Below are 14616 nucleotides of genomic sequence, written 5' to 3' on the forward strand. Positions count from 1 at the left end.
TGATTTTGGAATTCAACTGGATAAAAATCATGTAAAGTCCTTGAATTAGGAAAAGACACACCACTGTTCCAATGATAGTTTTCATAATTGCCTTAGTAATCAGCATGAACAGCAAGGGTAGTCCCAAAACCAGTTCCACAATCTGACACAAATCTAAGTACAGTCCTAATGAATTTATGTACTTCAATCTGGGAGGCTCTTGCCCATGTCACACAAGGCAAAGCGGCTGCTCTCTGGGGATGGCTATCCAAGAGATTGGAAATGAGTCTCAGCCTTCACTCTCCAAACTGACAAACCTTACTGATAACAGCAACTAATAAATCAATCGACAAATGGGACACGTGGGGGAACACTAAGAAAAGCCATTTGAAGTCCTCAAAATTAAACTTTCCAAATATCATTTGTCCAGCCTAAAGTCATTCCATGACCTAAAGGGCCTAAAAGACATAATATCCCCCATTATGTTTAAAGAGAAATTTAAACATATTCCCCTTCCTCTTTGCTGACAAGAATTCTACAATAAGTATTTCACTAACTAATATTCCCATAGTTGTTTAACATGTAAAAACCTTGAGGGAGATAGATATTCTGCTTTAGTTTCAATGGCTTCAAACGTCCTAACTAGGCTTTGGGATGAGGGTGTCAAGAGTGGAGTGGCATAGAGATAAAGGACAGAAAGCGGAGACGGAACAGACCGTAACTTCCCAACTCCCTCCAGGGTTCATTCTAGAAAATGTATTAAAGATCAAGCGTCTAAAGGATTATTAACTCATGAGCAACCTGTGAAATGGAAATAACTTTCTGATAAGGAAACCTGTTAAATATTGGAACAATTTAATCTCTCTCCTAAATACTCCTGTTAGGCATGAATTTTTACCTGAATGACTTCTAATCCCTCCTATTAATCTCAGAATCTATATAGTTTAAGACCAGACAATGTATTCTGGATTTTGTGTAACTCTTGTTGAATTTAGCAATGTGACTACAGGCAATTACCTTAACAATTCCATCTATTACATAATATCCTGTTTAACTTAAAGGTATTTTTGTAAAGATAAACGAGAATTAAAGAATTTCAAGAACTGCATATGAAAACACTATATAATGTTGCATTACATTATTTTTCTTGACAGGATTTGTCTTCAGTATTGGTAGAGTTTCAAATCCCCTCGACTAAATGAGATCTCAAGCACGTTCACCATTATCAATATTTTTCTTCATAAAAAGTTATAATTTTGTTTTGCCATACCCTTGAAATTTAAAAAATGTTCTGATAAAGTGTATAAAGATAAGGGTATGTAATTTTCAATATTATAAACCTAAAAATACCTCGATTTCATTATAATTTTATACATTTATTTTGCCCTTTCTTTATGCAAATCTATTCTAACCTCTTTTCTACTGTTTACTCCCCAACTACTAAAAGGCACAGCAGTGATCTATGAATAGTATGTGTGTCAGGCCATAGAATCGCCTCCTCAGCTAGCACACACTAGGCCATGTTGTACTGAGGGTGGACAATGAACAGTGTTGGTTTTCCTTATCCTGTGTAACTCTAGGGGGATGCAAAATGAGCAAAGTCATCTTAAATGTTTCCTTTCCATTTAGCTACTAAATAAAATTGAGAGTTTAAGTGTGAGAACAGCTGAGCAAAACAAAGAGATCCTCCTTGGAGCCCCAATTTGTTGTGGGCTTTTGTAAGCAAAGCATCAAGCTGCTAAGGTAGACATTTCAGGATATGTAGTGCACCCCAAACTTACCACTCCCTAACTAACAGCTTCAACTTCGTGCCAGCCACAATCCTAGTGAGAAAGGAAAAGGAATAGAAGGGAAATGAGGAAACCAATAATGTCCAAAGTTGTCTGCTTTTGAAACAGCTTGTAAGTGTCTGCCTATCTGCCACAGACATAGGCATTCCTATTATCTAGGCAGAAATGGGAGTATGTTGGCATGGCCAACAAAAAACTATAAACATATAGGAAAAAGACAATGCAGATTATGTTAACATGTAATTACAGTTAGGTTTAACAAATATGAACTTCAAGTGGTGTATTTTTCCAATGCTAAAAAAGCAAGGCCTTTAAAATTCCATTATCTCAGAATGTTTTTAAATGATTACCTTAAATGTGATTATTTCCTAAACCACACAAGAGTAAAATAGAGCATTTATTGATGGAATAACAAAAGTGCTTTTCTTAAATATTCTTCAAAATACATTTGTACAACTTACAATAATATATCCAAAATAACTGTATATACAAAACATTACCTAGTTTTAATGTATGTGCTTTTTTCCCCAAAAATTACAAAGTAACTTCTTTTTAATTTTTTTTTTGGCAAAGTTCAACCTTAACAGAGGTGACAATTTTAAAGGTTGGTTTAAGAAAATAGAACCTGAGGGAAATTGACACGCAAGAGTCAATGACAAGCAAGAGATCTGGAGGAATATTTTTAGTTTGTTAAATAAAAATGTTTTTTAGAGTGATACTTTTCACATTACAAAAATAAACCAAAATGAAGAAAAGGTCACTGTAAAATGATGGAAAAAGGATCTGTGGACTTGCTTTTAGTATTTCAAATAGCCAACAATGCATGTCAAAAAATGAATGCAAGATCACAACAGTCTTGTATTTACTTTGTATTTGGAGAAGACAGTGAAATAAGTGGCCACATTCTATTTTCCTTTAATTGCTATTAATATGATTGATCTGATTGGCTCTTCGATGAATTTCATCCAAGAAGTTCTCCAGCTGTTCTATTAGCATTCGTTTTTTAAACCTATATAAAAAAAATAAATAATAGCACTCTCAATTACTTCATAATGAATAGTATACAACAGTATAATTTTTTTTAAAAAGTGAGAAAAATTGCTTTGGGAAGATTTTTCAAAGTGAAATGAAAATGGAAAAATAACAATTTATAACATAAAATAAGCTGGAAGATTAGCAAATTACTGTACCAATACAGTATTATAATTTGAAAACATTCTAGTTCTAAGCAATGGAAAAGAGTTTGTTCTGCAACCAATGAAAAAAGGAAAAATAAATAAATAAAACTACTATATGTAAGGGTTACAGATATTCTAACTTGGAATCCCAAAACAATTACTTCAATTACTTCTCATGCTTTTTGAAAGTTAAATGTTGAAAGGAACGTGAACAAAGTATGAATATAATCATCTACAAAATAGAAGAAGAATTGAAAACTGGACACTGGCCGGGCTCAGTGGCTCAGCCTGTAATCCCAGTACTCTGGGAGGCCGAGGCGAGTGGATTGCCTGAGACCGCGGGTTCAAGACCTGCCCGGGCAACTTGGCGAGACCTCGCCTCTACAGTAAATCAAAAATTAGCCAGGCGTGGTAGCGTGCGCCTGTAGTTCTGGCTACTTGGAAGGCTGAGGCGGAAGGATCCCCGGAGCCCAGCAAGTTGAGGCTGTGGTGGCCGGGAGCATGCCACTGCCCTCCAGCCTGGGTGACAGAGTGAGACTCCCACTCAAAAAAAAAAAGGAAAAGAAAAGAAAACTGGGCAGTAGCATTTAAAAACATGGTATCTGATTATAATTTTAAAGTTAGCAAGTCAAATATAATTAGACATGTAATACAAGACAGAACAAGCAGCAATTTTAAAATATTTTTCAGTAATAAATATAAGTAGACAAATTGCATTCATCTACATAAACGTTAGTATTGTCGATACTTTTTTGGATATCTCAAACACTACATTCTACTCCTACTTCCTCTCTACTTGTAAGCTAATATGACTAGCCACCATGATGTTACGTGACTCTCTGAAAGGTACAGAAGTGGAGTGCAGGTATCAGGAATGTACCCAAATACATAATGAGGCTTGAGCTGACAGGATATAACCATAAATAACAGAATAAATTAAATGCTCAAAATTACATGAAAAGTATCACCTTATCTTGATCTTTCAAAGTGGCCTATGCTCTGGCCACTCCAAAAAAAAAATTAACCGCTTTATTTAAAACCTTTACATGTACCATGGAAGGGACAAGGGGACTGACTAAAGGGTGGGTATGTTTACAAGGGAACACCCCCAAAAAAACTCTGAAATTATATTTTGGAAGGCATGCCCCTTGTAGTATAGGCTTTTCCCCACTAGGTAAGTGCTCTAGGAACCCATTGGCATTAGTGTACCACTTAGCATTGTTGTGAGAGGCTGCATTTGGCTTCAGTGAATTTTTGTTGAGTCTTTCAACAAATTTGTCCATTTCATAATGCGTGATTTACAAGCGCACCTGCCCAGTGTGCTGAGTGCTTAGCAGTTTTGGACCAAAAGCAGCACAACCTCTATGCCCCACCTTCCCTATTCACCTTATCTTGCCCCGAGCAAATTTTTTTTGTTTCCCTGGATGAAAAAAGTCCTCAGTGGGTACATTTTGTTGATGTGGAAGAGGTGAAACAAAAAACAGCAGAAGCACTAAAAGGCATCAAAATTGGCGCACGCCTGTAGTTCCTGCTACTTGGAAGGCTAAGGTGGAAGGATCGCCGGAGCCCAGCAGGTCGAGGCTGCGGTGGCCAGGAGCGTGCCACTGCACTCCAGTCTGGGCGACAGAGTGAGACTCCAACTCAAAAAAAAAAAAAGACAAGTTCAAAAACTGTCTTGAGCAGTGTTAAATGTGTTAAACATCTTAATATGTGTATTGCATCAAACAAAGAGTACTTTGAAGGACTGACTGCAGCTTAAACATGCAAGAATACACAATTTTTTATAAATAAATTCTAAGGTTTTTTGGGATCCCCTTGTACTCTGCACAAGATCAGATTAGATAAATACTAAGCTTTCTCATAAAACTTAAATTCTAAGCCTTGAAGAAAAAAATGCTAATTGCACTTTGTAGTTACCAGTTTTACATTCTTTATGTGGCTGTCCCTAATTATTCCTGGGGGATTAGTTCCAGGATCCCCCGCAAATACCAAAATGCTCAGGTATAAAATGGTGTAGTATCTGCATAGAGCCTACATAAAATGGTGTAGTATCTGCATATAGCCTATACACATTCTCCCATATACTTTAAATCATCTCTAGATTACGTATAATACCTAATACAGTATAAATAGTTGTCATATTGTCAAGTAGTCATATTGTATTATACTAACTGTGCATGAAGAGTTCAATACATGTACAAAGCAACTATCCATTTTTTCCCCCAAATGTTTTTGATCTGCAGTTGGTTGAATCCACAGATGTAGAACTCATGGATACAACTATACTAATAATCCTGGGCTACTGAAGCAACCAGAACAAGACCCAATTATCCAACTCTGGCCCCATTAATCATATGTTTTCCCATGTAAAAATGAATTACATTCAAATATTGCCTTTCTAGGTTGCTTCTAAAGACCAATTAATATTAAAATAAAATGGAGAAAAATTGAAGGCTGTAAAATATAAAGAAAACAAAAAGTTACAGAGAAGAATAACAAGAATTAAGCAAGTATCTAATAATCTGCAGGGAGAAAATGTCCATAATTCCTAGAGAACCCATGTGTGGCTATTTTCCAAGTTAACTTCTTTCAACAGGCTACAAAAAAGTACTTAAATGTGGATATGTCAATCACACACATAAACAACACAAGTGCAAAACAGATACTGCCTATATAAACTGGGGACTCATTTCATCACTACTTAATAATGTAAATCGTTTATTTACCTTGCTGCTTCTTTAATGACATTTTGTAAAAATATTAGTCTTGTTTGTAAACTGCCTTGCACATGCTTCAGTAAAGTGAAGATTCTTTCATATTCTTAAAACAAAAGAAGCAAAAAGAAAAATTAAGTGGCTTTCATTTATACTCTTACTAAACCTTTTTCTATTGCAGTTTATTATATTAAAATATACTAAGACAAAAACATTCTACATAAAAATTTTACTTATTAGAGATGTTATAATACATTTTAACATATATATGTAAAAGAAACAAAAATAAATATGTCAATAAAAAAAGCAACTTGTCAAATACTGCCTTTTTGGGGAAATTTCCCACTAAGGTATCAAATATAAAGCTTAAAAGGATGAGTAAACAGCTTTTTGGTAGTACCACTGAAAAATAATTTAAATTCTAAACTACAGCTAAATGGGGAGGGATAAATGAAAGGTAAAAAAGAAATCAAACAGGTTAAGAGTTCTATGTCAGTTTTAAGTTTTCACATAAATTCTGCAAAGATTCTAAGCTCCTAAATGCCAAGGATAGAGTCATACCCACTTCTGGACCACCCAGGTCACTGTACTACCATGACAACAGATGATCTGTCAACATCCTTTGAATGATGTCAATAATACCAATCTTTTTTCCCGTTGAGTTCTTTTGTATTCATATAATAGATAGCTTTCATAACTTTAAGTTTTTGGCCTGAACATATTGCAAGTCACTATCATAGTTTAAATCGTAATACACAGCGGTAGGTACTATGAAGAGAACTTTACAGATACGAAGTCATTTCATTTTACTATATCTTTTTAAGTTGGCTGCTACATTAAAATTCCATTGCTGGTTAGAATACTCAAGACTACGGGCTCCTACACGGTAGGAACTCTGTGTATCTATGTATCTGCCTCTGCTCTTAGTCCCTGCTGCCTACCATATCTAGTACTTTGGATAGAGCAGATATTCAGTGTTTGTTGGTTAAATAATCAAATCTTTTATAGTTCAGATGTTCCAGACTGATCTAGAATCACATATGTGCTTTTATTTATTTGACTTTTTGTTGTTTAAGCACATTCAGAAATCAAATCCAAGTATCTGTCTCCTATTATATACATACTTCTTCCTGGCTTTCGGATCTCTTTCATTATTTGTGCTTTTAGTTCAGTATTGACCTCTTCATGGCTTCTACAATGCATCAACTTCTTTCCTTTGTTGTGTGAAGATGCTGGTATATTCTCTTCAGCACATTGTTCTTTATCTCTTGGCTCCTCATGATTTTCTAAAAATCCACCAACAGTGAGGTCATTATTTCCTAGATGGTCATGACCAAGAGCTTCCATATGATTGGTTGGGCGTTCCAGTAAATTGGCTGGAGATGTTGAAAATTCAGTATCCATAGCATTTGGTGTACTGTCTGATGGAAGTTGGTCTGCAACATGATTTTCAACCACATCTTCTATTGTTGAATCATTAGTGGTTTCTGAAACTAAAAACAAAGATAAGGGGGAAAAAATGCTGAGATCCAGTGTCAAAGCACACAGTAAAGAAACCTACAGAAGAACATCATCATAGCCAGTCACGACTTATTTTCTTGACTAAAGCAAGTTAACAATATTGTGATATGGTTCTTGAGTTCTGCTAAAGATATGATGGGTTTTAATGTGAAACATTCATAGTATTTATAAAATCTGTATAATTTTTGCTTTTGGGGGGGGAAATAAAGCCAGTTTCAACCAGTTTTTAGTTTTCTGCTTTATTCTATGGCAATTTTATTAACAAGTAGGCTTTTGATACTTCAGTGAAATATGTAAAATCAAAATCATCAAGGTCATCTATCTCTACCTTAGCCCTAGCTCATTCTAACCAAACTCTGCCTTATACATTTAGTATCATTTAGAGGCACAAGTAAACACTGGGTAGTTTATACTGTTCCAGATTCTACCGCAAATAAGATACCACCAAACAGGTCAGATTTTACAGTATACCCTTTTCTTATAACCATCCATCTAGTCATGATCAAATGAACAATGCAGAGCAACCTGGTGCCTACTTCAGCTCACTGGACCACTGGAAAAGCTTACAAGCACATCACTTAACACCAGATTATTAGACTTGCTCCCACGAAAGCAGCCACATTTTAAGTTATCTGATTGTTCACCAACTTCCAGGATAACAGCTGAATTTATCTCTACTGTCCTCATTTACTCTCCAAACTGAAAATGCCCCATTTACTCACATTCATCCCCACAAATTCCCCAAATTTCTATTCTCTCTTAAATCCTATTCCATGATTTACAAACTCCTCTTTACTGAATATTCTCTATAATTGTGCTTTAACTGAACCTAGCCCTCCTGTATAGAAACTGCTCTCCTTTTCAGACCAGAAGTAGAAATTTCTTCATCTTGCATATTCTGCACGGGCTCAAAAAAACATGGAGTCACTGATTCCTTTCTTCACTTCCTAAAGTTATTTCAAGATTCCTCCTTTGCACTCTTATAAAAACTCTTGCTCTTTTGAGACTCAATGACACCACTCACTCACCCTCTCTCCTCCTCACTGTCTTTTATACTAAACTCCAGGGCACATGCCTATAAGTCACTGATGCCTGGCACCTGGTTCACAGCTTTTCTTCCAATTCCCAAGGCCCTCCTGACTTCATTCTTGGTCCTGACTACTCAAAGTGTGGTCTATGAACAAGTAGCATTTGCAACATTAGAAAGCTTGCTAGAAATGTTTGTCTTGAGTCCCAGCCTAGACAGAATGAGAATCTGTGGTTAAGACCAACAGGTGATTCACATGCACATTCAAGTTTGAGAAATGCTGCAGTGACTTTCAACGTTGAGGCATATCACCTGTAAAGGACTGGCCTCCCCATTCCCCAACTTCTTATCTCCAAATAATTTCCCACCTACAATGTTGACTCTAATATCTAGCACAAATGCCAGGATGGAGGAGCATAGCCCTTGTCTTGGGCAGTACTCCTGCTGCTGCTCTTTAATTCATCCAGACTTTTATACCAGCAAGTCTTTTGCTTCCTTCCTCCCATGAATCAGATCCCTTCTAGATAGACACATTTTATCTAGCAGGCTTACATCCCCATGATGCATCACTTTTTATGTCCTAGTTTTCTCTACTGCCTTCCTATGACATCTGCCAGGCAAAACTTCAGATCTGCTGCCTCAACTCCACCTGCTTGCTCCAGACCTGCATTTGGAGAAATGAGCAATGCTGGAGAGGCAGGATGGTCACACTCACCATCTTTCCTTAGATCCTAAGCACTGTCCAACTCTCTTATCAAAGCTTTCTCTCTCTCTCTCTCTCAAGGATTATTCAAACCTCCTCCACTCTTCAAATCTCCCCTTTCCTCTCAATATAGTCACCCCTACTTCAAAGGAAACCAAAGAAAAGCAAAGCTGTGGGCTGGGAACTTCCTCTACTTCCCTGTAACTAAATCACACCCCTACTCATTCTGCTTCAATTGAGACAACATTCTTTCATCTGTGCCCTGAACGGTTCCCTCTTGCCTCCAGCAATTTTGTGCTGATAAGGCCTCTCATTTTCATTTTCAACCTCTCTCTCTACTGGCTCCACCACCAGCATTTAAACGTGCTCAACTCTGATCTTAAAACCAAAGCAAAATCACCATTCTCCACTCTGTGAACTCTTCCAGCTTCCACTCTCTTTTCCCACCTTCCTATTACAACTAAAGTTCTTAAACTGGTTGTTTGTACTTGCTGTCTCCATTTTCTCACCCCTCACTTCTCCCCTCTAGTTTACCGTGTTAGGCTGTGCTCCCTTTATTCCATAGAAATTGCTCAAAAAAGCCAACAGAATCTTTCCATTCCTCTTGAATGATCTTTTATTTTTTAGTATTTGAGACCACTGTCCACTCAGTTAAATCTTTCCCTTTAGCTTTCATGACATTAAATTCTTCCCTAGTTTTTCCTCTCTCTAGGATTCTTCCTTCTCAATCTTTTTTCTGTTTCCCTTGAGATTTTACTTACTTCAATGGACATTACGTAAGCTGCCTCTCATCCTATCCCTCTGGCCCAGTCCTCTTCTGCTGAGTCCCAAATTCGGTAAATTCATCTTCTAACTTAGGATCTTCACTTGACTATCTAATACACACTTCTAAACTAAACTCATTTATCATCTCTTCTTCTCCCACACCCAGTGTCTCTCAGGATAGAAGCCTAACTCCTCCCTTGCCCGAGCCTCAGCATCCAATCAGTTACCATCAAGTCCTTTGCTGATTTTGTCCAAATATTTCTCAAATATACTTTCTTCTCACAATCCCACTGCCACATCACCAGCATCTCTTGCCTAGGTTTCCTAACTGGTCCCTGTGCATGCACAATCATTATTTAATAACATCAAATAGCCAGTCAGTGTCCATATCCTCCAATTACCTTATACATGTTCAGCTTGTAGAAAAGTTTGATTTTGTTTGACTCTGGGTCCAATTAGCGCCTGTATATTGCAATTGGTTTTTATATCTCTTAACTACTTTTGAATCTATAAAATCCTTCTGTACCTCCCTTTTTACTATGCATTTTTTTCCTGAAAAAAAAAACACAACAACAGTTTCTTTGTCCTATAGAGTTTCCTACAATCTGGATTTTGCTAATTGTATCCCTGTTTTGCCATTTAACATGTTTTTCTGTCCTCTGTATTTCTTACAGATTGATCACACTGATATTCAATTTTTTAAAAATCAGGACAACTTCAGAGGTAGTACTATATACTTCCATCAGGAGATTTCTCTTCAGTTATGATGCCAAAAATCATGTATGATCACTATCTATAATTGATAAATCCATTAATTCATCAGGGTTTCCCTACATTCATTATCGCTTCTCTCTGATATTTGTCCACACATTACAGTCAGTCTGGTGTTTAAAAAATGCTAATCAGATCAGGTCACTACCTATTTAAAATCTTTCACTGGATCTTCATTATCCTTAGAATAAAGCTGAGAATCTTTACTATAGCTTCCAAGGCCCTCTATGATCTGATTTCTCTCAGTTCCTACCTCACTTCATGTGAGGCACCCTTGCTATATAAAACTCTCTTTCAATTCCGTTAATGTCCTCTTGATACCTCTACACACTCTCCTTTTGGACAACTGCTTGAACATAGGTGAATGCAGCTTTTGACTTAAACACACCTTCCTCAGTAAAGCATCTTGACTAGGTCAAATCCTCTTGCCAAATGCTTTTACAGTATACTTGACATCTCTTTTGTAACACTCATACTTCTAATTATCTGTTCAATGACATTCTTTTCTTGCTGATTATAACGAAGGCAGAGACACTAATGTCTTCTTCAGTGCTAGACCTCAGAGCCTCACAATGTCCAAAATAGCATATGTATTTAATAATTATTGTTGGACTAACCTGAAATTGAAGACCATCTTTCTGTGGATAGTGATAATACCTTTCAAAATTATTATTTTGAAATATTTGTTTTGCCCCTTTCAAAACTATTATTTTGAAAGATTACAAATGATATTTTAAGCATGATAGCTAGTAAAGCACCATGAAGATATGAAATGTTCAACAAACATTCATCACAAAGATATACAAAAATGATTACAGGCTCATCTAGAATAAACAAGTATCTTCTGTAGACTCTCATTGGACTCTACTGATTAATTTTTTTCTACAACCTATGACAGAGAAATTTCTTCCCTGAAGAGGAACCAAAAAGCAGCACATAATGTTAAAAAAAAAAAAGCCAAAAAAATGAAACCTTATTCTTACTTTTGTGAAGAGGAAGTGGTTTGATAAGATCTGGCTGTGCTTGAGTCATAGGTGCAGGTGGTCCTTTACCCCCAATATGATTGTTCACAACAGGATTCTGCTGTCTGCCTCTCAGTAGTGGAGACATACATCGACGTCTTTTAGGAATCCCTTGCATATTTGGTTCCCCAGGTCGCTTATGTTTATTTTGAGGTCCAGCCACAAATTCATCTGCTTCATCTATCATCATACCCTACAACAAAAAAAATGTAATTTTTTAATTTACATACAATGTTTAAATGGCACAACAAATCCCAATTCCAGTTAAAGCAACTATATTCTAACTATTGACATTAGATACCCTACCAAGAGAATGGCTTCAGCTTTAGTTAAATTGAGAACTGTTTCACTGACAGTGCCTGCCACAAACAAATTATATAATAAAACATTTCAAAATTACCTTCTTATCCAGCTTAAAGGGATTGCCAAATGTATGCAACCTTCGAGGTTGATCAGGATCAAGTTCTCTTAGTGGAGAAGGTACTTGCTTGAGGTATTCCTGGTAATTCCCCATTTGTGCTATAGGAACACTGTGCACTTGATCTTTCAAACAGAATACAACACCACAAGTAAACCTCACTAGTAAACTACAGTCCATTTAGTTATCAAAAAATGTCTTCATATATGTGAATGCTACCTAGTGTTATTCTTGGCAGTCTTTCCTTACCACATTCTCTAAATTAATTTGGTACAATAAATATAGTGACAAAGTCTTTCAGTTGTTTAAAATAAAATTTAAAATACTGATTTCATCGTCTAAACAAAACAAAAATATTACAGCTATATATACCTTCTACTCTTTTCTAACAATTAAATAGAATTGAATCATAGACTTTGCAGCCAACAGTAGTATGGTAGAAAACAGAAGTAACAGTAGTATAGTAGAAAAGAGAAGTAACACAGATAACCCTTTTGATATAAAGTTATTGTTACAATGTTTAAGTGAAGGGTTAAAGTTCCATCTGACTTGATTTATAGTAGATAACATGGATACAGTTGAAGGAAATATCACAACATGCCATGTAACTGGCTATCCAGAGTTAAACCATCAGATACTAATATATCTCAAGAAAATGATTGTGTGTCTGTGTGTGTAAATGCATGAGGAAAGCTAAAAAGAAAACTAAGCTGTTAACAAAGATTGTTACCTATGGGAAATAGAATCTGGGTCAACAATGATGGTAGGAAGAAAGGCAGAGAATCAGAGATGACATTATTTTTTGAATTTACAATGAGAATGTAATCCTACTATAACGATTTGAAATTTATATTACCATACTATTCTTTTTCAGGCTATAAAGAAAGAAAGTACCAGTATTAAAACCATGACCTAACCTTCGTCCTGTCCTTTAAGAAATCTGCGGGTGCTCTTCAAAAGATTAGATCTCATTCTTGTTAAGTGATCCAAAAGATTTCGTCTTGGTATGTCATAAGCATTTCTAAATGTCTGAGGCTTCAAATCCTATTGGCAAACATTCAGGAAAAAAATTACTGTCAAACACAGAATTAAGAAAGACCAAAATTCTAGCCTGCTGCATAGGTTTAGAAATAAAATACCTAAGTTAATTAGTTAGCTTTAAAAAATAAAAAAACAGCCGGACTCGGTGGCTCAGCCTGTAATCCCACGCCTTGGGAGGCTGAGGTGAGTGGATTGCCTGAGCCCGTGGGTTTGAGACCTGCCTGGGCAACTTGGTGAGACCTCATCTCTACAATAAATCAAAAAACTAGCCGGGCGTGGTAGTGCACGCCTGTACTTCCAGCTACTCGGAAGGCTGAGGTGGAAGGATCGCCGGAGCCCAGCGGGTCGAGGCTGCGGTGGCCGGGAGCAGCCGCTGCACTCCAGTCTGGGCGACAGAGTGAGACTCCAACTCAAAAAAATAAAAAATAATAAAAACACAAGATACAATCTTAATATACTGTTTTAGGACCAAAGATGGAAATTTGATACTGAGCTCAATCAATCTCAATTCACATCTAACTCTAAAAGTTTTATTATATACCCTGGATAAGAGAAGTAAATTCATTTAAGTAAAAACTAAAAATTTTCAAAAACTGTAGGGTTTAAAAAAATACAGCTTTGCTGTATAATTTACTACTATAAAATCACCTTGTTTAAGTATACAGTTTGATGAGTGTTAGTAAATTTATAGCTGTGAAATCATTATCACAATCCAATTTTGAACCCTTCCACCATCCTAAAAAAGCTCCTTGTACTCATTTGTAGTCAATCTCTATTCCTATCCCCAGGCAACCATTGAACTTGCTTTCTTTCTATATTTCATCTTATAAATGGAATTTTGCATTATCTAATTTTTTGTATCTGGCTTCTTTCACTTACATGATGTTTTGGAGATTCATCCATATTCATGTATCAGTAGTCTGTTCCTTTTTATTCCAGAATATTAACCATTACGTGGATATACGGCATGTTTTTTACCTATTTACTTGTTGATGGACACTTGGATTGCTTCCAGTTTTTGTCTATTATAAATAATGCTGCAGCCAGGCTCGGTGGCTCAGCCTGTAATCCCGCGCCTTTGGAAGGCTGAGGTGAGTGGATTGTGTGAGCCCGCGGGTTCAAGACCCGCCTGGGCAGCAAGACCTCATCTCTACAATAAATCAAAAAATCAGCCAGGTGTGGTAGCACATGCCTGTAATTTCGGGTACTTGGAAGGCTGAAGCGGAAGGATCACCGGAGCCCAGCAGGCGAGGCTGCGGTGGCCGGGAGTGGCCACTGCACTCCAGTCTGGGCGACTGAGTGAGACTCCAACTCAAATAAATAAATAAATAATGTTGCTATGAATAATTGCACACCAAGCCTTTCTATGGACATATATTTTCATTTATCTTGAGTATATACCTATAAGTATAATTGCTATACAGAAAACATATGTTAAGAAAATAAAATATATATTCTATCAGCAACATGTGAGAGTCACTCCATGTCAACTCTCATGCTCATGCTCACCAGCACCTGATATTGTTCAGTCTTTTACTTGTTGGCCATTCTAGCAGTTATAAAGTGGTATCTCATTAAGGTTTTAGTTTGCATCTCCCTAATGGCTGATAGGGTTGAGCATGTCTTCATGTTCCTATCTTGTCCATATACTTTCTCTGGTGAAGTGTCTGTTAGAATATACTGCCCA

At 36.5% G+C, this 14616-nt stretch overlaps 1 protein-coding gene across 3 annotated transcripts in view; it reads right to left on the bottom strand.

The window, feature by feature from the left end:
* INTS6 (integrator complex subunit 6) overlaps positions 1–14616 on the bottom strand; it is a 102160-nt gene that overhangs the window by 10266 nt on the left and 77278 nt on the right. Inside the window, exons 11-16 of one of the 3 annotated variants that reach the window (XM_021716575.1) lie at positions 12806–12932; positions 11871–12013; positions 11432–11663; positions 6786–7154; positions 5674–5767; positions 2636–2778 (exon numbers count right to left, since the gene is read on the bottom strand). In XM_021716575.1, the coding sequence (XP_021572250.1) occupies positions 2685–2778; positions 5674–5767; positions 6786–7154; positions 11432–11663; positions 11871–12013; positions 12806–12932 (1059 nt within the window). In that variant the 3' untranslated portion in view covers positions 2636–2684. Of the gene's footprint in view, positions 1–2153; positions 2779–5673; positions 5768–6785; positions 7155–11431; positions 11664–11870; positions 12014–12805; positions 12933–14616 lie in introns of those variants that run through there. The other 2 variants (XM_008066093.2, XM_008066094.2) reach the window with 2 other exon arrangements.

This window comes from Carlito syrichta, unplaced genomic scaffold (genome assembly GCF_000164805.1).
Source record: "Carlito syrichta isolate Samal-C Ts95f unplaced genomic scaffold, Tarsius_syrichta-2.0.1 Scaffold308842, whole genome shotgun sequence".
Taxonomy (NCBI): domain Eukaryota; kingdom Metazoa; phylum Chordata; class Mammalia; order Primates; family Tarsiidae; genus Carlito; species Carlito syrichta.